A 26,752-nucleotide genomic window follows, 5' to 3' on the forward strand; every position below is an offset into this window, starting at 1 on the left:
AAGGACATGGTCAGGAACGTCACCCAGACCAGATGCTTTCTGCAGATTCACTGGATGCTTTTGGTGGTGTGTGGTGACTTACTTATTCCCTTTTGTTCTAAACATGCATCGAATGCATTAAGCTTATCAGGAAGGGATGTGCTGTTGTCACCAATACTGCCTGACTTCATCTTATAGCCTGTTATAAAATGCAAGGACTGCCACAACTGATGGCTGGTCTGGGGCTTGATTTTGGACTACTACTGTCTTTTAGCAAATCTGATAACTTTACAGAGGTCCTATCTTGAATCCTTAGGATCACCTGATTTTTTTTTAAATTGCAAACCTAATCTTCAGTAGCAAGTGAATTGCCTAGTTCTTCCATGGTTTCTGATTACAAATACCTAGATTGTGTCCTTTGGTACACTATCCTCCATACACTTGCTAATTTCAGTATGATTAAGTGACAACAAACTTCTTCAGTGTACTACGTGTTTGTTTTATCTGTAATATTTAAACTATTCTTTTCAATAAGAGCAACATCAAAGAATATATCCTTAAAGTACATTGCCTGTTAAATTGCTGAATAGTTCAAAGAATTTTTGACTTCAACAACCTGTTAGTATTAAAAAGCTTCTCCTCTTCAGCAAAACCTGGCAAGGCAAAGGCATAGTAGTTGTAATGGGCTGCAGTTCCAAAAAAGAACCAAGAGGCATGGTTTAACATGCATTACAATAATTCAATAGGCTGTGATCTACGTGGTCTGCATGATTGACTGTACTGCTATCCACATTATAGTCCAAATGCTTGCAGACCATTTCAATCAGGATTCAAGTGAAATTTTCTACCAGTGAACAACCAAATGAAGACAGACAGATGTATTAAATATGATTGAGAGTGTTTACTTTCTGTATGAGTAACTGAATATACCCATTCATCAAAATAATGAATGTTAAATACATTATTGCTCTTCTAACCATATTGATAACAGTATCATCAGTATGCGAAGGTAAGTGTTGCATTTTACTATGTTCAATACAATATTACAGAACATCAAGTGCAAATTGTAATCAAAAACAAGATAAACAGCATTTTTAACTGTGCTGAAATCATTTACTGCGTCACAAAGTAATATCAGTCTTTAAAGCATTGTTCCTGTGGCTAGCTTGCAGTTGATAATGGTATAAAGTTACAAGAATATTCACATCATTTTAACCCTTTTTGAAATCTTTCTATGATTTAAACATGCAAAGTTAATTCTGCAATAATCTATAGACCTTATAAATTTGCAATGTGTTTGAAACTAGCTATGTTCTTATTGCTCTATCGATGATACATTTTTAAGAGTCACAGCATCCCATCAAATCCAGACTGATTTATTTATTCCTTTGTTAGGACTCCAGCAGTTTGGGCGTTGGGCACAAAAACAGCCTACAGTAGATGCTGGTCAATCAGTAAACCGTATCATTCGATGTTCAGGATGCAATCACTCGGCTACGAGACAAAATAAACGCACCCGACCTAAACTCTCTCACAAAAGTCCACTGCCTTTCTAAAATCAGGTAATAAAATCCTGAATTTCTGATTATTGCTTAGGTTGAAGTATTAACATTTTGCTAAGGAAGAATAAACAATAGGCATAGAAAACATTGAAATAAAAAAATAGTTCTTAAAAAATCATAAAGCTTGGGGGGAGGAAATCAGGTGTGTTCTTAACAATCAGAACTTTTAATGAGATCTTTATTAATAGTCAAAGGTAAAAAAAAGTTGGTAATGGAAATAAAAAAAATCCCCTGATGAAGCAAGGGTGTTTGTTTTTTTAGATTCAGATAGAGCAAACTAAGGTCAGACTAGAAAGTACTCATCACAATTTGTATTACAGTCACTTAAAAGAGAAGATCAAAAATAATCCATTTTGCAAGAACTATAATGCATTATCAATCCTAGCTTGCAGATCAACAAAAATAAAAGTCAAGAAGTCAGGCAGAAAAAATACTTCCTATTCACTCAGTCACTACCTTTTCCACAAGGGGAAAATTGCAAAGATAACGAGAAATGAATGTAAGTTAAGAAAATGTATGTTTAAAGTAATTGTTATTAACTAGTGACTATTATTCAAGAAAAAAGGTAACAAATCATTTTACCTACTATGACATTTTAAATCCACTTTTGGACCAATGTGGGACTGTAGCTTGTAGAGAAGAGAAATATTTATTCAAGCTTTTAGCCATGCCATCTGAGATGGATAGGAACAGAGAAAATCTATTTCACAACAGGAGGAAGGAAACAGTGACCTAATGTTTCTTTCATGCTATTCCAACAAGTTATCTGGTAATTTAAAATAAAGTCACCAGGATGCCCTCTTAACCAAAGTGATACACTGTTCAGCTTACATGGACAAAGAGAAGATTAAAAAGTGCAGTGATGCAAATTGATTTCTCCCCCCACAACTGGCTTTTATTTGGTAAGATCTGTGCCTGGAAAATAGTTGAGCAGTGCATAGGCGGGCACACAGTAAGACAATAATTTGCTTTTTACCATCAGAACCATAGCAACCTCTTGTAGTCATTTTTTTTTACTCAGAAAGGAATTTGGGTTTGGAATACAGGGCCAGTATTGTACAGCTGGGCTTGCTGTCCAATTTACCACAGTAACAGTAAAACAAAGCCACTTTTATAAATTCAATCATAATTTCTCTTGTTTTTTTTTCTCTCCTCCCTTCAGGCACACTACTGCACCCAGTACTTCTTTACGGCAAACATCATGTTCTGTGCTATCTACGAGCAGAACAAGGAAGGACAAACATCTGTTTACTATCTCTTTGAGGAATACAATCTTTATTTCTGTTGAGATGCAGAAGATAGCAGTTTCAGCTGCCCCTAATACAGTTGCAGAAGGAACCAAATTTTCCAGTTGTGAATCTGCCACTTGAGCAAATATAATCAAAAGGGCAACAGAAAATGTAACATGCTTTGAGACATGCTGTACACAACAGACAACCACCATGCTTTTTTTCTTATATACACTCCAGGAGACCAGTTCTATCTGTAAGCAAGAGATTTTCTATCAGCTATTTCTTGCAACATACCCAGTAGATTATGAATAATTTAAATGGTTTAGAGACAGCTTTAAAAATAGTAATCACCTGACATTTAAAAATACCAATAATAGTCCAAGAAAATGTCATGAAAAATGACTGCATAAGTGAAATACTGTCAATTGCAGAAAATCTACTTGAATTATTTACAGCCCATTTAAAGCAGGATAAATGGTAGCAAATCAGAATTAAAATATTATTGAAGATTTAGATCTCATTATTATAAAACATTACACATTTATACTTCACTATTTTCTATGACGAGATTTAAAATAATGTAAATTCTTGCTTAATATACCCTGCGGCTGCTGTTTTACATAAAATTCAAAGCAACAAAATGTATTGACCATTAAAAAATTTCACTCAGCCTCAATTTATGATTAAATTGGTGAACTGTAAACTGAAGGGTAGAAATATAATTTAGAATATTCCTAAAATAACTAAATTAACTTAAAATATTGCAAATTTCATTAGTTGAATTTGCAACTTTTATTACTATTTTTAAATGTGTCTATTGCTTGATTTTTTAAGCACTTCATAGTTCATCATTTAATTTTAGAACTTAAATTATTATCAATTTAGACTATTAATACTGTGTTCCATGGACTAATTAGTTTTCAGTTCCAGGATGAATGGTAATCAATTTTATTAGAATAATACATTCATAAATTAAACTCATTTTTGATGTCAAAATTAATTCCAGAGCTGACACCTGCTAAGTCAACGGGGCACAGAAATTTCTCCCTTTATTTCTTGTAGCTTGGCCTGATATTATAGTTCTGACCTGACTCTTTCAATGTTTAATTTGGTACCTGACCACAAATCATCTCTCTTGCAGTTAATGAGAGCCAAACATTGATAGACAGCTCATAAGATGTGATTTTAATCATTGCCAGTACAGAAATGGCCATCTTCTTTTGTTCAAGGATTCTGCATGAGCTATTTCAGAACAATAACAAAATAATCTCACTAGATTATCAGTATCACCATCCCTGATCATTTCCTTGCAATCCAAATTGTACAGTCATAACATTCTATCAATTATATCAAGAACTGAATAAAACTTCCTGCCATATCAAAATAAAACTATTTTTTCTCAAGGACTCTGATAAACTACTTCCTTTACAGACATTGAATCCATGGCTTTTGAATAGGAGATGAGAAAAGGAAATGATGAAATCATCAGATCAGCTTGTATTTGTAATGAAGAAAATACATGTTATTATTACCCTCAGAATGGAAAAAAACATATAGATAACAAGCATTTAAAAATTGAGATTAATAAATTAGAGAAGAAATTAAATATTTTTTAAAAAATGTGTTTGAGAGGAGCTGTTGAAATCTGCCCTTCTTCCTTTACCTTTCATTTATCAACTTATCTGTGCTAATTCTTACAACCCACTGCAGTCAAAGTACTCTTGACAATGTATTGGAACAGAAATTTGGTGAGGATGGCTATTGTTACATTAAATGAAGATTTTCATCTTGCTATGGCAGTAAAACAACACCTCAGTGTCCACTTTTAGAATATCTGAAGCAAATCCAATACATACTATTCAACCACGAGGAAATCTGCAGATGCTGGAAATTCAAACAACACACACAAAATGCTGGTGGAACGTAGCAGGCCAGGCAGCATCTATAGGGAGAAGCGCTGTCGACATTTTGGGCCGAGACCCTTCCTCAGGACTTGTTAATAATCATGAGATTTTCCTCTTAGGACCTCCAACCCAGTTAGTCAATTTCTGTTATGTTTTGTAACTCCAAAACATAAAAATTAATTGAACGGAAAACAAGGAAGCTGAGAAGGCAAATCTAACTTTTTTTTTTAAACTTTAAGCAAAGCGTGTATATATCGCATGGTGGCGTAATGACAAATGCCAATTACATACTTTTACACACAATCTGCAATGCATTATGTAAGCAAGAATGCTTAATCAAATACATTTACATTATTACACAAATATTAATGAAATATTACATACACAACATTTTTCCCTGATTAGCTATATACTCCAATTTAATACAGAATACATCACAACTATCTACATAGTACACTACATAAAACAACTGCTATATACAGACATCCACTGCACAGTAAATTTTAAACTGTCCCATTCAGGCCTAAAGTTTTAATTGCTGTGAAGAATTTCTTACTCTTGTGAACTCTCCTGACAAGAGAGTTCACTCTGCTTGGCAGATGAGACCTGTGGTTGTGGAACAGTCTCCTTAGTGTTTGTAGGAGTTGACTCTGGTGCTTCAGGAAGTGGTTCTGACAGCTCTGGAGTTGTCTCTGGACACCTTGTCCCAAACAGTGCACGGCAAGTTTCACTAGCGATGTGGATCATATTATGTGAGCACAGTGTCAGACATCACCATTTCCTTTACCTTTTGGAAAGCCACCTCACACTACATCGTCCATTGCCATTTCCTCCCAATCTGTTCAAAGGCTAGAGCACAGTAGTCAGGTTTGTCAGGAGCCTGTTAAAGTAATTGGCAAATCCTAAACGACTGCAACGATGTCAAGTCCATTGGCCTTAGGTGTGGCATTTTCATAATTTATTTTACCTTGATACATTTGAGTTTTCCAATGCCATGCTTCAACACAGTTGTGGCATCATCCAATACCTTTCTTAACCTGCTCTCAGTTGACTCTGTTACGGGGGGTGTCGCTTGCAAATGATGGATGGATGGATCTCCAATCAAGTTGTAGTTGCCTTAGCCATCACGCACCCACAATGCTGACCCTACTGTTTTTACCACATACAAGCCTGATGTGGCTTATTGGTTGTTGAATTTCACTGTTAAGAATGGCATTCCCACAAGAGTTCTCTTTTCTTCAGTACAAGTTCTTAGTTGGATATCTGCAGGTTTTATAAAGTCTCAATGTTCCATCCGTGCTTTTACATTCCAGTCCTCTCAAAATGAATGCTAACATCGCATTTCACTTCCTCACCACAGACTCAATCTGCAAATTAACCTTTAATGAATCCTGCACAAGGATTTGCAAGTTATTTGCACCTCAGATCTTTGTATTTTCTATTAGAAAATAGTGAACCCTTTAATTTCTTCTATCAAAGTTCATGAGCATACACTTCCTGACACTGTATTCCACCTGCCACTTCTTTGCCCTTTCTCCTAATCTGTCTAAGTTCTTCTGTAGCCTACTTCTTCAAAACTACTTGCCCCTCCACCTATCTTTGTATCACTTGCAAACTTTGCAACAAAGCCATCGATTCCACTATCCAAATCATTGACCAATAACATAAAAGGAATCGGTCCCAACACAGACCCCTGTGGAACACTGCTTGTCACCCAACCAACCAGAAAAGGCTCCCTTTATTCCCCACACTTTGCTTCCTGCCAATCTGCCACTGCTTTATCCATGATAGAATTTTTTAGTAATACCTTGGACTTGTAGATTGTAAAGAGCCTCATGTGTGGCACCTTGTCGAAGATCTTCTGAAAACCCAAGTACACAACATCAACCAATTCTCCTTTGTCTATCCTGCTTGTTATTTCTTTAAAGAATTGCAACAGGCTTGTCAAGCAAGAATTTCCCTTGAGGAAACCATGCTGACCACGGCCTATTGTATTATGTGTCTCCCTGAAATTACATCCTTAACAATAGTCTCCAACATCTTTCCAACCACTGAGGTCAGAGGAACTGGCCTATAATATTCTCTCTTCTGCTTCTCTCCCTTCCCATTCATCTGAAGGAAGAGATTCTCAGCCTGAAAGTTAATTAGAGCAAGTTTTTCCTTAATTGTCACTCATAATTTGAATATTTTAATTATTTAATTAAAGTTTCATTAAGTTATTTTGAACAATCTGAAGGAAATTTAATCACTCATAAATATTTCTCATTATTAAAAATGTCAGGGGCAATCTTGGGCAATATGCCACCTTAGATCCCATTGTGCCTCCCAGGTCAACTCTATTGAGCCACTGCATCTGATCCAGGTAATCTTCTATAATTGAGAATCACAGCTAGAGAGTTGGATACAACCCTACCCTTGACACTTGATTTGTATTCAAACACCTCAAAGGAATACATGTCAGGGTCATCTTTTAGTTTTTTTATCTGTAATTTTAAACACGTCGGATTACAAGTAACAAAAAAAAACTTAAATTCTGCTGTCTCCATTTGATGACTAACTACTGAATCATTCTAAAATTCTGTGTTTAATTTTAAATTTGTAGATTTTTCATATATATATATACTGTATATATTGGTGAAGTTATGTATGAAAAGTGCTTGACTGTATATTATTCATATTCTGCTACATCACTAAAACTGAGGATTATTTCAAAATAATCATTCAATTGTTGAAATGTTTTCTGTAACTAGATATCGATAGAATAAAAATCAAGGATTCAGACCTAAAAACTGCATTGAAAATATTTATTTTCTACACAATTAAAAATAATCTCAAATTCTGGGAGCTGAATTGGTAAATAGATGAGAAAATACTATTACTACAAAATGAAAAGCTCTGAACTTCCCTTTATTGAAACACTGAGTAGAATGTGTGTGGAACGTGGCCAAGTGGTTAAGTCTAGTGATCTGAAGGTCACAAGTTCGAGCCTTAGCTGAGGCAGCATGTTGTGTCGGTGAGCAAGGCACATAACCACACATTGCTCTGCGACAACCAGTGCTAAGCTGTATGGGTCCTAATGGCCTTCCCTTGGACAACATCGGTGCCATAGAGAGGGGAAACTTACAGTGTAGGCAACTGCAGGTCTTCCATACAACCTTGCCCAGGCCTCAGTCAGCATTGAAAAAAATCGATGGACAGCCGAAGGAGTAGAATGCATGTAAAGTTTTGTTAATTAAAAAAAATTAAAGAAGATTTAGTTTAGATAATAATAAACATGAACACAAAATGCAATATCTATTGAAATGAATAAACAGACAACATTTCAGGCTGAGACCTTGGTTAAGAAAATAAGTGGGTGCATTGCAGGTATAGGCAAGTAGGAGCAAGTGGTGTGCTAATGGAGTATAAGAAATGCAAGAGAATACTGACAAAATAAATCAGGAGGGCTAATAGAAGGCATGAGATTGCTTTAGTAGACAAGGTGAAGGAGAATCCTAAGGGATTCTACAGATATATTAAAGAGCAAAAGGATTGCAAGGGACAAAATTGGTCCTCTGGAAAATCACAATGGTAATCCATGTGTGAAGCCAAAACAGATGGAGGAGATCTTAAAATGAATTTTTTGCATCTGTATTTACTCAGGAGATGGGCAGAGTCTTCTGAATTCAGGCATCAAATTTATGGACTCTTTGCAGATTACAGGAGGAGGTGTTTGCTTTCTTGAGGCAAATTAGGGTGGATAAATTGGGACGCAGGAGGCAAGTGCAGAAATTGCCAGGGGTCTAGCAGAAATAATTAAATCATCCTTAGCGACATGGGAGATGCCAGAGGATTGGAGGATAGCCAATGTTGTTACGCCATTTAAGAAAGGCTCTAAAAATGAACCAGGGAATTATAGGCCAGTGAGCCCAACATCAGTAGTGGGAAAGTTATTTAAGGGTATTCTGAGGGACCAGATATAGGAGTAAATGTTAGACATGGACTGATTAAGGAAAGGCAACATGGCTTTGTACATGGTAGCTTGTGCCTAACCAATCTTACAGAATTTTTTGAGGAAATTAGCAGGAAAGTTGATGAAGCCAAGGCAGTGAATATTGTTTACAGGGACTTAAGCAAGGTGTTTGACAAGGTCCACATGGGAGGTTGGTTAAGAAGGTTCAGTAGCTCAGTACTCAAGATCAGGTAGTAAATTGGATTAGACATTGGCTTTGTGGGAGAAGCCAGAGAGTAGTAGTAGATGGATGACTCTACTGGAAACCCGTGACTAGTGGTGTGCCGCTGGGATTGATGATGACTCCATTGTTGTTTGTTATCTATATCAACGATCTGGATGATAATGTGGTTAACTGGATCGGCAGATAACACCAAGATTGGGGTGCAGTGGATAGCAAGGAAGACCATCAGAGCTTGCAGTGGGACCTGGACCTGCTCAAAAAATGAGCCGAAAAATGGTAGAAGGAATTTAATGCAGACAAGTGTGAGGTGTTCCACTTCAGTAGGACCAACCAGGGCAGGTCAGGCACAGTGTACAGTAGTGCACTGAAGAGTGCAGAACAACGGGATCTGGAAATCCAACCCATAATTCATTGTAAGTTGTGTCAAAGGTTGATAGGATCGTAACAAAAGCTTTTGGCATATTGGCCTTTGTAAATCAAAGTACTGAGCACAAGGGATGGGATGTTATGTTGAAGTTGTAAAAGACATGGTGACGCTTATCTGGAGCATTGTGTGCATTTTTGGTCACCTACCTACAGGACAGATGTAAATAGGGATGAAAGGGTACAGAGAAAATTTCCAAGGATGTTGCCAGGTCTGAAGGACCTGAATTACATGGAAAGGTTGAACAGGTTAAGGCTTTATTCCTTGGAATGTAAAAGATTGAGAGATTTGAAAAAGGTACACAAAATTATGTGGGATATAGATAGGATAAATGCAAGCAAGCTTTTTGCACTGAGGCTGGGTGGGACTACAACCAGAAGTCATGGGTTAAGGGTGAAAGGTGAAAAGTTTAAGGGGAACATGAAGGGTAAGTTTCTTCACTCAGAGGGTTGAGAGGGTATGGAGCAAGCTGCCAGCATAAGTGGAGCATGTGAGCTTAATTTCAACATTTAAGAGAAGTTTAGATAGGTACTTGGATGGGATTGGTGGGCTATGGCCCAGTGCAGGTCAATGGGAGTGGGCAATTTAAAAGGCTCGGCACGGACTAGGCGAGCCAAGAGGCCTGTTTCTGTGCTGCACTTTTCTGTAAATTGATGACTATGATTATAATTGTTAAAATATAATGCCATTTTGTATCATGAATACTTTAAATTCACATTCACCATAACCCACATTTATGGCCTTGGCCAAGTCAAATTAGTTTATACTAATGTAACAAATCATCTAATCAAGCAGCATAAATATAACACAAATGAAATAAAAGAAAGACACAGGAGAAAAATTAGGCCATTTGGTTATTAAGTCTGTTGGGACAGCTTCTTTTCACATTATGTCAATGATTTGGATGTTGGAAATGACAGCTTTGTGGCCAAATTTGTAGATGTTACACAGATAGGTGAGGGGAAAGTAATGCTGAGGAAGCCAGAAGTCTGCAGAAGGACCCAGCTAGATTAGAAGAACAGGCAAAGAAGTGGCAGATAGAATACAGTGCAAGGAAGTGTATGGCCATGCAGTTTGGTAGTAGGAATAACGGTGTAGACTATTTTCTAAATGGGAAGCAAATTCAGAAATCAGAGGTGCAAAAACACTTGTAAGTCCTCATGCCAGATTCCCTAAAGGTTAAACTGCAGATTGAGTCAGTGGTAAGGAAGGAAAATGCAATGTTAAGATTCACATGAAGAGGACTGGAATATAAAAGCAAGGATATAATTCTGAGGCTTTATAAAGCATTGGTTAGACTGCTCTTGGAAGATTGTGAATAGTTTTAGAAACATAGAAAACTTACAGCACAATACAGGCCCTTCGGCCTACAAAGCTGTGCTGAACATATCCTTACCTTAGAACTACCTAGGCTTACCCATAGCCCTCTATTTTTCTAAGCTCCATGTAGCCATCCAGGAGTCTCTTAAAAGACCCTATCATTTCCACCTCCACCACCGCCGCCAACAGCCCATTCCATGCACTCACCACTCTTTGTGTAAAAAACTTACTCCTGACATCTCTGTACCTTCTTCCAAGCACCTTAAAACTATGCCCGCTCGTGCTAGCCATTTCAGTCCTGGGGAAAAGCCTCTGACTATCCACACGATCAATGCTTCTCATTATCGTGTACACCTCTATCAGTTCACCTCTCATCCTCCGTCGCTCCAAGGAGAAAAGGCTGAGTTCACTCAACCTATTCTCATAAGGCATGCTCCCTATTCCAGGCAACATCCTTGTAAATCTCCTCTGCACCCTTTCTATGGTTTCCACATCCTTCCTGTAGTGAGGTGACCAGAATTGAGCACAGTACTCCAAGTGAGGTCTGATTAGGGTCCTATATAGCTGCAACATTACCTTTTGGCTTTTAAACTCAATCTCACAATTGATGAAGGCCAATGTACCGTATGCCTTCTTAACCACAGAGCCAACCTACATAGAGGCTATGAACTCTGACCCCAAGATCCTTCTGATCCTCCACACTGCAAAGAGTCTTACCCTTAATGCCATATTCCGCCATCATATTTGACCTACCAAAATGCACCACCTCACACTTAATCTGGGTTGAACTCCATCTGCCACTTCTCAGCCCAGTTTTGCACCTTATCAATGTCCCACTGTAACCTCAGACAGCCCTCCAAACTATCCACAACACCCCCAACCTTTGTGTCATCAGCAAATTTATTAACCCATCCTTCCACTTCCTCATCCAGGTCATTTTTAAAAATCACAGAGTAGGAGTCCCAGAACAGATCACTGAGGCACACCACTGGTCACTTTGATCTCCATGTAGAATATGACCTGTCTACAACCACTCTTTGCCTTCTGGATCCACAAAGCAAAGTCCCCTTGTATCCCATGCCACCTTACTTTCTCAATAAGCCTTGCATGGAGTACCTTATCAAATGCCTTACTAAAATCCATATGCACTACATCTATGGCTCTACCTTCATCAACGTGTTTCTACGGCTCTGCCTTCATCAACGTGCTTCTACAAGTCTACCTTCATCAATGTGCTTCTGCAAGTCTACCTTCATCAATGTGCTTCTGCAAGTCTACCTTCATCAATGTGCTTCTACTAGTCTACCTTCATCAATGTGTTTTGGGTCCCTTATCCAAGAAAGGCAGTGCTGGCAGTGAAGGGGGCCCAGGGAAGGTTCATGCAAATAATCCTGGGGATGGAATGGTTGATGTATGAAGAGCATTTGATGGCTCTGAACCTGTACTCGCTGAGTTTAGAATAATGAGATGGTGATTTCATTGAAATCTATTGAATATTGGAAGACCTAGATACTAGGGAGAGGATGTTTCCTATAGTGGGGGAGTACAGGACCAGAAGGCATCGCCTCAGAATAAAAGGATGTTCCTTTAGAAAGGAGATGAGGAGAAGTTTCTTTAGCCAAAGGTTGGTGAATCTGTGAAATTCATAGCCACAGGCCAAATCATTGGATATATTTAAATCTGAGGTTGATAAGCTCTTGATTAGTAAGGGTGTCTAAGGTTACAGGAGAATGGGTTTGAGAATCATGTGAGATAAATCTTTAAAGTTTAATAAATCCCTAAGAAAGCAGAGATCCGATAGCAACATTTGCAGCATGGTCTGCAATCTGTGCACTTGGATATCTAACACACAGGACAGGAAGACCACTATTCAACTCTTCTTCCAATACAAGCTACTCCCTTCTCCTAAAAAGGAAAAAATCTGCAGATGCTGGAAATCTAAGCAACACACACAACATGCTGGAGGATTTCAGCAGGTCAGGCAGCATCTAAGGAAAAAAGTACAGTTGATGTTTCGGCTGAATGTTTCCCTAGATGCCACCTGGCCTCCAACATTTTGTGTGTGTTGCTCTCTTCTCTTTCTGCACTGAATATAACAGGTGGGATGTCCAACATTATTAGAATTTTCCCTTTGCAATATATGGCTGCATTTTGTTGAAGATGCAACACCATTCCGAAATCTGAAATAGCATGGAGTTTGAATGGTGGAGCTAGTGCCAAAGTAAAGGTAGATTACCCTGGTGAAAATGGAGATAATATAACAATCCAACATTATCTTGGAGAAAGTGGGAATGCAGATTTAAACATTAGGGTATCTGTGCTGTATAGAGAGGAATGGGAGTGCTAAGATGAGTGCAAGGCCTGAGGGACAGACAAGTGTTAAACTATTTCCAAAGAAAAAGGGATAAGGAACCCTGGGCCACCTTAAAGTTGGAAAGTCCGCAGTAAATTTAGTAACAAAATACGGTCACAAAATACAATGGATTCCAGTTAATTGGACACATTAGAACCAGTACATTTTGGCCCAATTAAGTGGCTGCCCCAATTAGTTTGACTGAGTAACAAACTACATATTAAAGTGAAATACAGAATAAGAAAACTACTACAGTATGTTAAAACTGTATATTAGTTCCTTATTGTTATCAATGGAGGAATTCATCCAGTGTATGCTGCTGTGTTCTTTTGATTGACTATAAATGAAAAAAAAGTCAGCATAGACACCTAGTGCAGGTAATAGACTACCTTCATACAATGCTTTTGATGATACTCCCCCCAAATCTCCATTTTCATTGTAACATTCAAGATAAGGGTCAAAATAGCAGTGAGCAGAACATTCTGAACTGTCTTACTGCTTATTTCTCACCGACTATCAGTGACAAAAATCACTGATTTTTGAATACAAGCAAAGGCAACTGATGCTATTTAAAATGTTTACTCTAAGCATAGTGTAGTGCCTAACAGCCACAAATGCATGCGTCTGACGCTAGTTAGAATCTGTTCGGCAGCAGTCTCCTGCGCCAGTTAGAGGGCAGAGTGTCCCCAACAAACAAAGGAAATCCCAGCTATTTCCTCAATTAGATTTTGTTCTTTAAGAATTGTCCTGATTAACTGATGACACAACTACACTGAGATTCATTTTCTTGCAGGCATTCATAGTAGAATAGAATCAATACAATAGAATCAGAACAATGGGATCAATGAAAATCTAAGCACAAGGACTGGCACACAACCAATGTACAAAAATAAACTGTGTCAAACACGGAAAATAAATAAATATAATAATAAACAAAACTACTGAGAATGTGAATTATGGAGTCCTTGAGAGTGAGCAAGCTTATAAGCGTAATAATCTTTGAATGAAGTCTCCATGTACTCCAAGAACACTAGTAGCTTACAAGCAATACAAGCTCAGCTTACCACATATCACCACACTGACATTAAAATCCGCTCAAAACACTGCTTTTTGAGATATCTCAATTTGCTGGATCATAATGACTAATGTTCAGCTGTACATGTGCAAGCAAGTTCCAATCTTAAATAGACATAATTACTGTACATGTCAAATGACAGGTGCCAGTCCTACCATTAAAAAACCCATTAAACAATACTAATAAGGCTAAGTCAGATTACATGTATTACCAAATGGTATTCACAGGAACTTCAGCTATAGAAAAGGATATGCATAAATGACCAAAGCTTCTACATTCCTTTACTGGTCTATAAAGAGCTATTTTATCCCTGATCCACAGATATACAAGTTTTCCCCGCTATCCAAAGGTGGAGCGTTGCTATGAAACAATTTGTAAGCTGAAATCTCGTAAAGCAAAGAAGCAATTACCATTAATTTATATGGGAAAAATTTTTGAGTGTTCCCAGACCCAAAAAAATAACCTATCAAATCATACCAAATAACACATAAAACCTAAAATAACAGTAACATATAGTAAAAGCAGGAATGATATGATAAATATACAGCCTATATAAAGTAGAAATATTGTATGTACAATGTAGTTTCACTTATCAAAATTGAGAAGACAGCGAGCCAAAATTGATTTGGAGGAAAAAAATGTACACGCCTGCGCATACAACTGCCCACACAAGGCTTCACGGTCATGGTGGTCTTTCTTGGGGTAAACACACGTATAAAGTGGCTGTCTTTTTTTCGTAAAAGCGAAAATCCTCTTTGGTTAGCGAAAACAGGTACTAATGTAGGTCTTTCGTAACAGCGAGCTGTTGTAAAGCAAATGTTCAAAAAATGGGGGCCACCTGTGGAAGCTCCACAATTGGTTCTGGCCATGGGCTGAGGGTATGTGAGAAAAGCAGTCAGCATTTGTTCACTCAATTAAACTTACCCTTGAAGAAATGTTATGGGGTATCAGGTAACAAGGTCAAGTTGATAAACTTGAAATAATGTACAGGCATTACTACACCAACAACTGAAGACAAATAACTTAGGCAAGATTTCAGGGAACAGAAAATCTTGAGATATGCCTATCAAAATGGGCATCTTAGGGAGAACTGTTAAAATAATGTCAAAAAAATCATTGTTTTCTTTTCTGCTTTACATCACACAGCAAAACTATATATAGTGATACTCCAATTTAGTTCTAACAATCATAAAGAAATCCTTAAGCACACATTTCATATTTATAAAGATATAATCAAGCAATAAACTCTGTGTCTCCATTTATCTATTGAATAAACCTAATTTAAACCAACTATTCCTTGTCCTTGGTGATCAAAAAGATTTAAATCCTGACAACAGTTTCAAGAAATACAAATACAGTGGACTATGGTTATTTGAGTCATTAGTTAATTGGGGTAGCTGCTTATTTCAGACAACTTTTAAATAACGAAAACTAAGTGAGAAAATAGCCAGGATTTCCTTTGTTTATTTGGGACAGAAAACTGTTGCTAAATAGTTGCTAATTAGATTTAGTCATGTGCAGTTGCATGGCTGTTAGACACTACACTGTCCAAGAGTGGACAGTTTTAAAATAGTGTCAGTAGTGCGTGTTTATTTAAAAAAAAAGTGATTTTTGTCACCGATAATTGACAAGAAATAAGCAGAAATAATTCACAAGTGTTTGGCTCACTGCGGTTTCAGCATCCCAGCTTGGAGATGCCAGAAAGAGTGGGAAATGAAAATGAAACAATTTCACTACTGCAACAAGTTACAAACTACAGAGAATTTGAAGCTATCATTGTATCAATCATCTTGAATGTTACAATGAAAATGAAGACTTGGAAGATGCAGTCATCCACAGCACTGTATAAAGAAGTGCATTATCTGCACGAGGTGTCTGTGCTGATTTTGTTCATTTACTAAAAAATGTGATGCAGACGAATTCCTCTGTTGATAAGTATTAGGGACTAATAAACAATTTTATAGTACAGTAGTAACATTGGTACTTTTCTAATTTGTTTTGTATTTCATCTAAATAGATCACGTTACTCAGTGTGTCTTTTTTATGCCTTTTTATCTAGTTCTATGAAACTTCAGCTAATTGGTGCAGCTGCTTAAATGGGCCAAAATGCACTGGTCCTGATTTGTCCCAATTAATCAGAACCTACTGTATAAATTAAACCTTGCCAGGTGGAACGTTCTAAAAACATTTCTAAAATAAGAACAACCAACCTTTATATGAAGATGTTAGATTTGGTAAACACTGCTATGGTGTTAGTGAAGGTCAAGAACAAATTGCATAACAAAAGAATGTAAGCTACAAACAAAGACACCTACAATTATCTTACTTTGTCCAAATGCAGCAAATTTACACCACCTATTGAACAATTATAGAAAATAAAAACTTACAAAAAATAAATCTGAATTGATCCTCAAAGTAAGATCAAAATTTAAAAGAAATCTACAGTAATAAAGAAAAACTGTTCAGAAACAGGCCCTGGGCCTATTAAGTCAACACTGACCATCAATCACCAATTTATACTCATGCCACATTAATTCCACTATTTTATACTCTTCACACTTGCATTCATTCCCTCAAGATTTTATAACTCATTTGTATGAATCACAGGCAATTCTGAATAGCCAATTAACCTACCAAACTTTTGAATGTAGGAGGAAACTCACACAGTCACGGGGAGAACGTGCAAAGTCCTGAAAGACAGCACCAGCTGTCAATTTTGAATTGGGTTGTTAGTGCTGCAAGGCAACAGGTATATTAGATGAAGAATAAATGCTCGATTTGGCAGGTTTCCTTAGAAAGCAAAATGTCCTTGTAACTTGTGTTATGGAAGTCTTCTCACAGAAAGGACAGCACGATAGTGTAGTGGTTATTGTAACACTATTACAGTGCCAATGACCCAGGTTCAATTCCGCTGTCCTCTATAAGGAGTTTGTATGTTCTTCCTGCGACCACATGGGTTTCCTCCGGTTATTCCAGTTTCCTCTCACGTTCTAAAGATGTATGGGTCTGTAGGTTAATTGGTCACATGGGTGTAATTGGACAGTATGGGCTTGTTCAGCTGAAAGGGCCTGTTATCATGCTGTATCATTAAATAAATTTACAAGATTTTAGTTGAGGAAAGAGAAAAGTATAAATTTGATCTCCACTTTTTCCTCGGAACAAGTGACATGTAAAAATGGCTGTACTGTTCAGCAGCATGTCTAGTAATGCAAGTTAACCATATTCTGTTTTGGTTTACAAGATGTTGGTGTCCTCATAAAATTAATATGGATAATTAAGAAAATTAACAGAATGTTGGCCTTGATTACAGGAAGGATAGAATGCAATTGTCAGGAGATTTTTCGATAGCACTTCAGTAAAATTGCTTCTGTGTACTACATGCAGTTCTGGACTCTTTAGATAAGAGGCATGCAGTATGCAAAGTTCACTTGAACATGATGGTGCAAGATAATGCAATAATTCAAATAAAATAGACCAATATAACATAGATATTGCATGAAAATCCAATAAGGAATAACTAAGCTTTACCTGAGAGACGAGTCTTCTCCTGGCTTTGGGCACAGAGCTGGAAGATAGTGAAAAGAAGATCCTCAGCTGATGACATCTGCAAACATCCTTTGATGGAGCAGAAGAAGTTAGATGCCAAATCACAAATGAAAGAAAGTGATGGCTCCAGAACTCCAGTTTTAGTGAGGTCCTTAGAGAGATTGCTTGAAAGTGCATTGTGGAGTCTGTCAATTATCCTTTCGATATAAATTTCGGCAATCACGAACTCTAAAGACAAACAGTAAATTAAAGTTATTACAATACATCACCAAGATATATTCTTATCAAATTCTAATGTCAGCTATTACACAATTATCAACAAAATAAAGATTCAAGATAATTATGAAGTTTTTTTCTGACAAAAATATCCTTAGTTTTGGTCTTTTGAACCACACTGTAAACCAGCTGAGTGAGTGGGCTGGCTTGTTATTCCATGCATTTGTTAACAGTGATTTTACATTGACTGCTACGTGGCACACAGGTAGTCTAACATGATTTACTTTGAAGACTTTCTATTAATCTAAATAAAGTAAACGGGATGGTTCAATGGTTCAATTTAATGTCAGAGAAGGCACACAGTATACAACCTAAAAGTTATCTCCTTAACAGATCACAAGATCATAATATTGGTACACCCTATCCTCATTATGTGCATCTTCAGACTATGCGGATTCACAGTTATGCGAGGAACCTACTTCTACCAATGTCTCCTTCTATGCGAGGAGCACTGCTTTCCCGCCAATTCAAGTCACATGCGCACGTCTCCCAGTCTCACTCCCGCCAGTCTCGCATTGGTTTTGGTAACGTATGGATGTGCAACCTTGTGCTCTTAAACTTCTGTTGGTTTTACCTATGGTCCAGTGATTTAGTGCTTGAAATATTTAACTATGACTCTTATGTGTCCGATGTCATGCCCTGGGCTATCAGCCTAGTGGCAGAGAACTGCTTTGACACCTGAAAAAAGGTTGGAAATTATAAACAGCGTGGCATCAGCTGAAGGTAACACAGCTCTGGGGCGCTAATAACGGGAACAGAATCTTGCCTTTAAAGTTCTTTTGTTGCTTGATAATGTGCCAGCCCATCCTAAACATTTGGACAGCATTCATCCTAACATAACAGCGTTTCCTGCCACCTAGCACAACATTGCTGATTCAACCACTTGACCAAGGTGTGATCCACATTCAAGGTGTATTTTTTTACGGCGGACTACCTCTCAGATGCTGCAAGCAACAGACGATTTTGAAAACCCCGGGAGTTTACCAACGGTGAGGGAATGGTGGAAGTCGGAACACTTGGCACAAATGGCGATGGATGCAGACCCAAGTTTAGAACAGAGTCAGCATTTCAGTCGTTCCCTGCCGACAACCCTTATTCCCTACAAGCAAATTTATGCTGTAAAACAAAATGCTGCCAAGCAAACAACCCTTACCACTTTATTCAAACAGGTGTCAGCTCCTGCTGCCCGGAGTTCTAAGAGTTCTGTGAGTCTTCCTTCACCTCTTGCTATGCTTTATATGATCCCTACACCACAACAACCACTCCTCTCCCGGAGTGAACACACCCATCACTGTTGCTGAGTACCGTACACCGTAGTATGTTAACTTTCTATGATTTATTTCATTGAATATTACCTTAAATTGATGAAATATAATACAAATGTTGCCTTGTGGTACTGCTTTTGTGTCATATTGGTATGAAAATGTGAATAAATTACAGATAAAACATACTTAGGAAGCCGTCTGGAACGCATCCCTATTTTCTCTATTTAAATAATTATTCACATTATGTGCCAACTGCAAGGAACATATCCCCGCATACAACGAGGATAGGGTGTACTTAGTATTTGAATTCTAAGGCAAAAGAATATATTTTTAACAAATCTTTTCAAACTATCATAAAAAAATCAGTCATGTTCTAAAGTGGGTGACAGAAGTGTTATTCTTTGAAATAAGTCAGTACTGGCTGTATATCGCATTTTCTGAGAAATGCTTCCTATTAAGACTTTGAAATACTCTAGCATGTTGCAGCATAATCTTCAAAGTATTGTAAAACAAAAATTACTTAGAGGTTTTTTGTCATGTACTTGAAAACTTAATATCTAACGATATGAAAGAAAATGGAAATTGTTAGTATACTTGGGAAAGTTTGTTTCTACTGTACAAGAGCTAACAACTCACAGGAAGAAAGCAGTGGGAATAAATCACAACTAAGTGAAGTAGAAGAACTTACTTCACTGACAAATGTTGTTCACAAATGTGGTTAAACAGACGTTCCACTGCCTTTTGTCATCCAATTGGACATTTCAACATTAATTGCAATCAATGATAAACAAGTTCAGATAACATTCCAATGTCATACAGTAAGTTTGTAAGCAATCTATATTATTAGCTCATAAACTGAAAGGCTGCTGTCATAAAAAATAATATAATCTTCTTTACCATAGTAGAGTGCTGCATTAAACAACAACACAAGACATTTATGTTTATTTTATAATTTCAATTCCTTTAAAAAAATTGAATGATGTGTTTGGTGACTAGTTGGCAATTAATTTTACTGCTTCCCTGCTTTAACAAGAAGTAACTTCTAAATAAAAACAAGTGATTCTGCAGATGCTGGAAATCCACAGCAACAAACGTAAATGCTGGTGGAACTCAGTAGGTTGGGTAGGGTCTATGGCAAGTAATAAACGGTCAATGTTTCGGGGGAAGACACTGTATCAGGACTGGAGAGGAAGGGGAAGAAACCAGAACAAGATTGGGGGGGGGGGGGAGCATAAGCTGGAAAGCCACAGGCAAAGGCAGGCAAGGAGGAAGCTTGGTGGATAGGGGAGGGATGAAACAAGAAGCTAGGAGGTGATAGGTGGAAGAGGTAAAGGATTGAAAGAGGAGGAATCTGATAGGAGAGGAAATTGGATTATGGGGAAAAAGAAAAGAGGAAGGGAGGTGATGAGCAGATGAGGAGAAATTGCCAGAAATAAGAAAAAATAGATGTTCATGCCATCGGGTTGGAAGCCACCCAGATGGAATTTGAGGTGCTGCTTGTCCAACCCGAGAGTGCCTCATCATACAGTAGAGGAGACCATGGACTGAGATTTTGGAATGGGAAGTAGAACTAAAATGGTTAGCAACTGGGAAAAAAAAGCAATTTTGTGGCAGACCAACTGAAAGTGCTCAATAAAACAGTCCCCAAATTTATGTTGGGTTTCATTGATGTAGAGAAGGCCACATTGGGAGCACCTGATACAGTAAACCAGAATTTCATTCAGAATACCACTTAGTAGCCAATGTATACTATTGTACCCGATACTGCTGTTGAGAGTTACTGCCTTCAGTAAAGGATTTTCTGCTGATAATTCCACCTCTGTTGTTTGCTCATGTTAAGCAATGCAAATGAACTAACTAACACGATAAAAGAACACAGGAACTTGAGAATCCTGCAATTCAGGTTCCTGGAGTCGAATCCATTGGTCAACTTAATCATAATTAATCTGTACATTGTCTCAATTTACCTGTTTTTGTTCCAAATGCTTGGTGGGTACTTCTACAAAATACTATCAATCTCAGTCTTAAGAATATTACAGCTCAGAAGGTTCTTGTCAGACCATCAGAAATGGTTTACATTTGTGGAATAATATGTATCTCATGTGCGGAAATGGAGCTTACATCTCTCTCCTACGTAATTAGTCGGGATCTTGCTATTTGGGTGATGTTTTTGCTGCTGTGAAACATACACAAATTTTATCTTTCCATCTTGAGTCCAGAAATAAATGGATCATTTCAGAAGGGGCTCTTTTAGCAACAATTTTATTCCCAACATATGGTTTTGCCAGAACCATCAGAGAAATTTTAACAATGGTGCAGTTTTAGAAAGTTCAACTAATGACACTGCTGGTGCTCTTTTGCTTGCTTATATTTTTTTATATAATCACTTATTTGAGCGTGTCATTCACTTTGGAAGGAAAAATGGAAGATCAGATTATTATTTAAATGGTAGAAGACTGTAGCATGCTGCTGTGCAGAAGGAATCATACTTGTGCATGATTTGCAAAAGGTTGGTTTGCAGGTGTAGTAGGCTATCAAGTAGGCAAACGGGACGTCAGCATTCATTGCTTGAGGGATTGAATTTAAGAGCAGGGAGGTTATACTGCAACTATGCAGGGTACTGGTGAGGCCGCACCTGGAGTACTGTGCAGTTCTGGTGTCCTTTTCTTGAGGAAGGATGTACTGGCTTTGGAGGCAGTGCAGAGGAGGTTCACCAGGTTGATTCCAGAGATGAGGGGGTTTAGACTATGAGGAGAGATTGAGTTGCTTGGGACTGTACTCGCAAGAATTCCGAAGGATGAGAGGAAATCTTACAGAAACATATACAATTATGATAAGGATAGATAAGATAGAGGCAGGAAAGTTGTTTCCACTGGTAGGTGAGATTAGAACTAGGGGACATAGCCTCAAGATTTGAGGGAGTAAATTTAGGATGGAGATGAGGAGGAACTGCTTTTCCTAATGAGTGGTAATCTGTGGAATTCTCTGCCCTATGAAGCAGTGGAGGCTACCTCAATAAATATAGTTAAGACAAGGTTCAATAGATTTTTGCATAGTTGGGGAATTAAGAGTTATGGGGAAAAGGCAGGTGGGTGCAGATGAGTCCATGGTCAGATACACACACACACCACCTGTTTGCGTGTAATTGTTCAGAGAGTTTTCAATAATTGTAATTTCATTAGTCCTGTATTTTGTTTCTCTGCAGCCTGTACAACATCACTGAATCTTTTTCATAAGTTACCTCTCAACACTGGGATGTTCTTTATCTGTCTAGTCTGAGATAGTCTTTAGGATAAAGACTACCACAACTTCTTTATTCTCCACTCTTCATTCATTCTTCTCATGACACCTAATAGAAAGGCTGCTACCCCCAAGTTTTATACCTCATTCTTGATGTCCAAAGAACCTCTGGATCATAACAACACCAGATCCAACAACCCCCTTGTTCTGATTTCCTTCAGAGAAAATAAATTATCTTTATCCACTATATTAAATCCATATTACAATTTTAAACTGCTGTCCAGTTAAGATTACTGAACATGAGGAAATAGTTTTAAAGAGCTCATGTTTGAAGAGTTCTGTACTCACCATTGTTGGTGTGTTTGGATAGAGCAAAGCCAAGTAGCATCAAGTTACTCGAGTCAGGTTTTCTTGGCAAAGAACCTGCTGTCACTTCTATTGTACAGAGGTCATCAGCTAACAAAACCAGCTTCTCTCCCAGAACATCTCCTTTTAACCAATCAGCAATCGCAACATACTTGACAGGATCAGCACATGCCTGAAACAAACAGGTTGGAAATAAAAGTAGTACAAAGCAAAGCAATGTATATTGCCAATACAGGTGGCCCCAGCTTTTCGAACGTTTGATTTACAACAACTTGCTGTTATGAAAATCTTACATTAGTACCTGTTTTTGCTAACCAGAGGATTTTCGCTTTTACGAAAAAAAGACGCCCACTTTATATGTGTATTTACCCCGAGAAAGACTACAATGACTGTGAAGCCTTGTGCGGGCAGTTATTCGCGCACGTGTGTACGTGCGTATGCACGTGCGTACATACGCATGTACATGCCGATTTCTTTTTCTCCAAATCAATTTTGGCTCACTGCCTTTCCGAGTTTGATAAGTGAAACTACACTGTACCTACAATATTTCTATTTTATATAGGGTGTAAATTTATATAATTCCTGCTTTTACTATATGCTCGTGTTATTTTAGGTTTTATGTGTTATTTGCTTTGATTTGGTAGGTTATTTTTTTGGGTCTGGGAACACTCAAAAATTTTTCCCATATAAATTAATGGTAATTGCTTCTTCGCTTTACGACAGTTCGGATTACAAACCATTTCATAGGAACGCTCTACCTTCGGATTGCGGGGGAAACCTGTATTAGAATAGACTGTATCAATTCAGCACATTCTTAACCATCCAGCATCAGTTGAGAACAAGGGGCACCAGCTACATGAATGTATCAGTCACATGAGAATTGTTCAACAAAAAACAGATTATATATTAGTATTCTATCTATAATCCTTTAAAGGAGTTGCTAAACTAAACAAAGTTTCATCGCCTTTTTAAATAACAATGTTTTAGACCGCAATTCTATATTTTAAGGCTGAACAGTTTTTGAATAAATCTTGTACAATAGTTTAACATTCTTGGAAATTTTTGCCAGTTGCACGAAAATTCCTAATGCACAAACATCAGAAAAACAATGGTTTACTATAGTGCAATTTGTTCTTTTAAAACAAGTAATAGTTATAAAAATTTGAATGTGCTGTAAGTAACCAATGTAAATTATTTCAAGTAATTTAGATTAATATTGACTACAAAGAATTCTTTAGCTCAAATTTGTTTCAATTTGAATATTTTAAGTAAGAGGCTGATGACACTCACAAACATAGCTTAAATTGTCTGCTACCTCTTTGAAAACAAAATACATACGTGCAAATTTAATTACAAATTTATGTAGCACTTAACACCTTAAGCTTATGAAAATAATATCAAGTTTGTTATTTTATTGCTAATGAAATTATATTCTGAAATTTAGCACAATGATGTATAAAAAATTACCTTTTCTATAACATGAAATAAGATGCGCCATCCTTGCTCCATCTAGAAAGGAAAAAAAAAAGTTAATTCAGTAAAAAAGGTAAAATGACAACAAAGTTCATATTTACAGTTCCATCAGAGCCTGGTATGGAGGATCCCATACACAGGATCACAAGAGGTGAAAAGGGCTGTAGACTCCACCTAATCCAACACAGGCACAACCCTCCCTACCTTTGAGAACATCTTTGAGGCGGTGTCTCAAGAAGATAACATCCATCACTAAGGACCCTCGCCATGTGAGATATGCCTTCTTCTCACTGCACCATCAGGAAGGAGGTACAGAGGCCTGAAGACTCCACACTCAAAGATGCAGGAACAGTTTCTTACCCTATTCCATCAGCTTACTTAGTGGCCCATGAACACTACATCACTACTCCTTTTTTTTTGCATTATGTAATTATTTGTAATGTACAGTAATTTTATGTCTTTGCACTGTACTCTTGCTGCAAAACAACAAATTTCACATAATCTAAGTCAGTGATAATGAACTGGATTCTGACACTTAAACATTGATGTTTCAGAGATATCAAATAAAAGTAAATAAAGAGAGAAAAGCTTATTTAGGTAGTGTAAATAAATGCTTATTCAGAGTGATGTACATATACAAAGTTTTTAAGGAGGTGTGGGTGATGCAGAAGCAGAGGTTTATAAAGGAAATCTCAGCTAGAATCAATCAGGCATATCCATCAATGATGCTAGAATAACAAGTAAAGGAAAGGTCTAGAGCCAGAGGCTCTAGAGGGAGAAAGGGAGAGCAAAGCAAAGACAGAATTTGAACATGCTGAGAAAAGTTTACAATTTAGGATATTTAAACATCCAGACCTAATATTAATCAACATGGACAAGGAGAGAAGGTTAAATGAGAACTAGCAAATCTAAACTTTGGATGAGTTCAACTTTGCAGGTCATAGAAGATGTTCAGTACATGAATAGCCGTGATAAAGGTATCAATAACGGTTTCAGCAGCAGATGATGGGAGTCAAAGCAGACCTATGCTACAAAAATTGACATGGCCAATCTCTGAAGAAGAAGTGGAAATGGGGGTCAAATAAGAAAACCAAAGTTATGAGCGGCCTATTAATCGACATCAAATGGATGGAAAAACAATGGAGTACTTCCAGGTCAACAAGCAATCTGCAGGGCTTCAAAGTGTTTTGACTGTGATGATTGTATTATAATTTCAATCTATGAATAATGTTGTAATACATAGTGTTTAAATGTTTTAATATTGTACTGTTGTATTCACTGAATAAACCATATCTGGAAAAAGGTAAAAAAAAAGGGCGAGCCCTTAAAGTGTCAGGCCCTGAAGCTGTACCTAGACAGGTACTGAAAACCTGTGCCAAATAAATGACTGGACTTTTCACGTACATACCTGCCTACCGGCTGAGCTTAAAAAGCAAAGCTTCAGAGATCAGGACAACTATGAGGTGATTGCAGGAGGCAGAGGAATGATTGCACGATTGTTTTGAGTCAGTGGACTGGTTCGTGTTCAAGCACTCATCTAGAGATCTGAATGAATACTCCATGGTTGTAACGGACTTTATTAAAACAGCTGCAGATGAGTGTGTCCCCACTAAATCAATCAGTCTTCTCCAATCAGAAGCCCTGGATGAACCACGAGATCCACAACCTGCTGAGGGTCAGATCAGCGGCATTCAGGTCTGGTGACCAAGAAAGTTACAAGAGGTCCAGGTACAATATCTGGAAAACCAACTCATAGGTAAAGTGGCAATTCCAGAATAATTTTGAATCAACAAAGGATGTTCAACAGTTATGGCAGTGCTTGAATGCTATCACCTCTTATAAAGTTAAATCAAATGACAAAGGCGTTTGATTGTAAGAACATGGAGGAAACATCACGAACCCACCACATTTTCCAATGATCCTTTGACCTCAGTATCTGAGCTGATGTGTAGGCTACGTTCAGGAGAGTGAATCCAAGCAAAGCATCTGGACTGGACAGGGAAACTGGCCATGTACTAAAGACTTGTGTTGACCAACTTCTGGTGTGTTCACTGATATCTTTCACCTCTCGCTTCAAAGTATGGGTACCCACATGCTTCTATCAGGCTTCAATTATACCAGAACAGCATGGTAACCTGCCACAATGACTATCGCCCAGCTGCACTTACATCCACAGTGATGAAATGATGAAGTACTATGGGAGGCTGGGGATGAAACATATCAGCTCCTGCTTGAGAGGCGACTTAAATCCGCTCCAATTTGCCTACCTGAGTAACAGGTCCACAGCAGATGCCATCTTATTGGCTCTTCACTCAACCCTGGAACATCTGGACAGCACAGATGCCAACATCAGGATGCTCTTTATCAACTACAGCTCGGCATTTAATACCATCATCCCCTTAACATTAATCAATAAGGTCTAAGACCTTGGCCTCAATACCTCCTCGTGCAATTGGATATTGGATTTCCTTACTTGTAGACCCCAGTCAATTCAGAATTGGCAACAACCTCTCCTCCATGATCTCCATCAGCACAGGTGCACCACAGGGATGTGTGCTTACC

General features: G+C 37.7%; 1 protein-coding gene across 1 annotated transcript in view; it reads right to left on the bottom strand.

The window, feature by feature from the left end:
• Positions 1–26,752, bottom strand: part of ltn1 (listerin E3 ubiquitin protein ligase 1) — a 119,125-nt gene that overhangs the window by 58,137 nt on the left and 34,236 nt on the right. Inside the window, exons 11-13 of the mRNA XM_059968094.1 lie at positions 24,185–24,226; positions 22,700–22,889; positions 17,553–17,798 (exon numbers count right to left, since the gene is read on the bottom strand). Of these exons, the coding sequence (XP_059824077.1) occupies positions 17,553–17,798; positions 22,700–22,889; positions 24,185–24,226 (478 nt within the window). The remainder of the gene's footprint in view (positions 1–17,552; positions 17,799–22,699; positions 22,890–24,184; positions 24,227–26,752) is intronic.

Source organism: Hypanus sabinus, chromosome 4 (genome assembly GCF_030144855.1).
Source record: "Hypanus sabinus isolate sHypSab1 chromosome 4, sHypSab1.hap1, whole genome shotgun sequence".
NCBI classification, from domain to species: domain Eukaryota; kingdom Metazoa; phylum Chordata; class Chondrichthyes; order Myliobatiformes; family Dasyatidae; genus Hypanus; species Hypanus sabinus.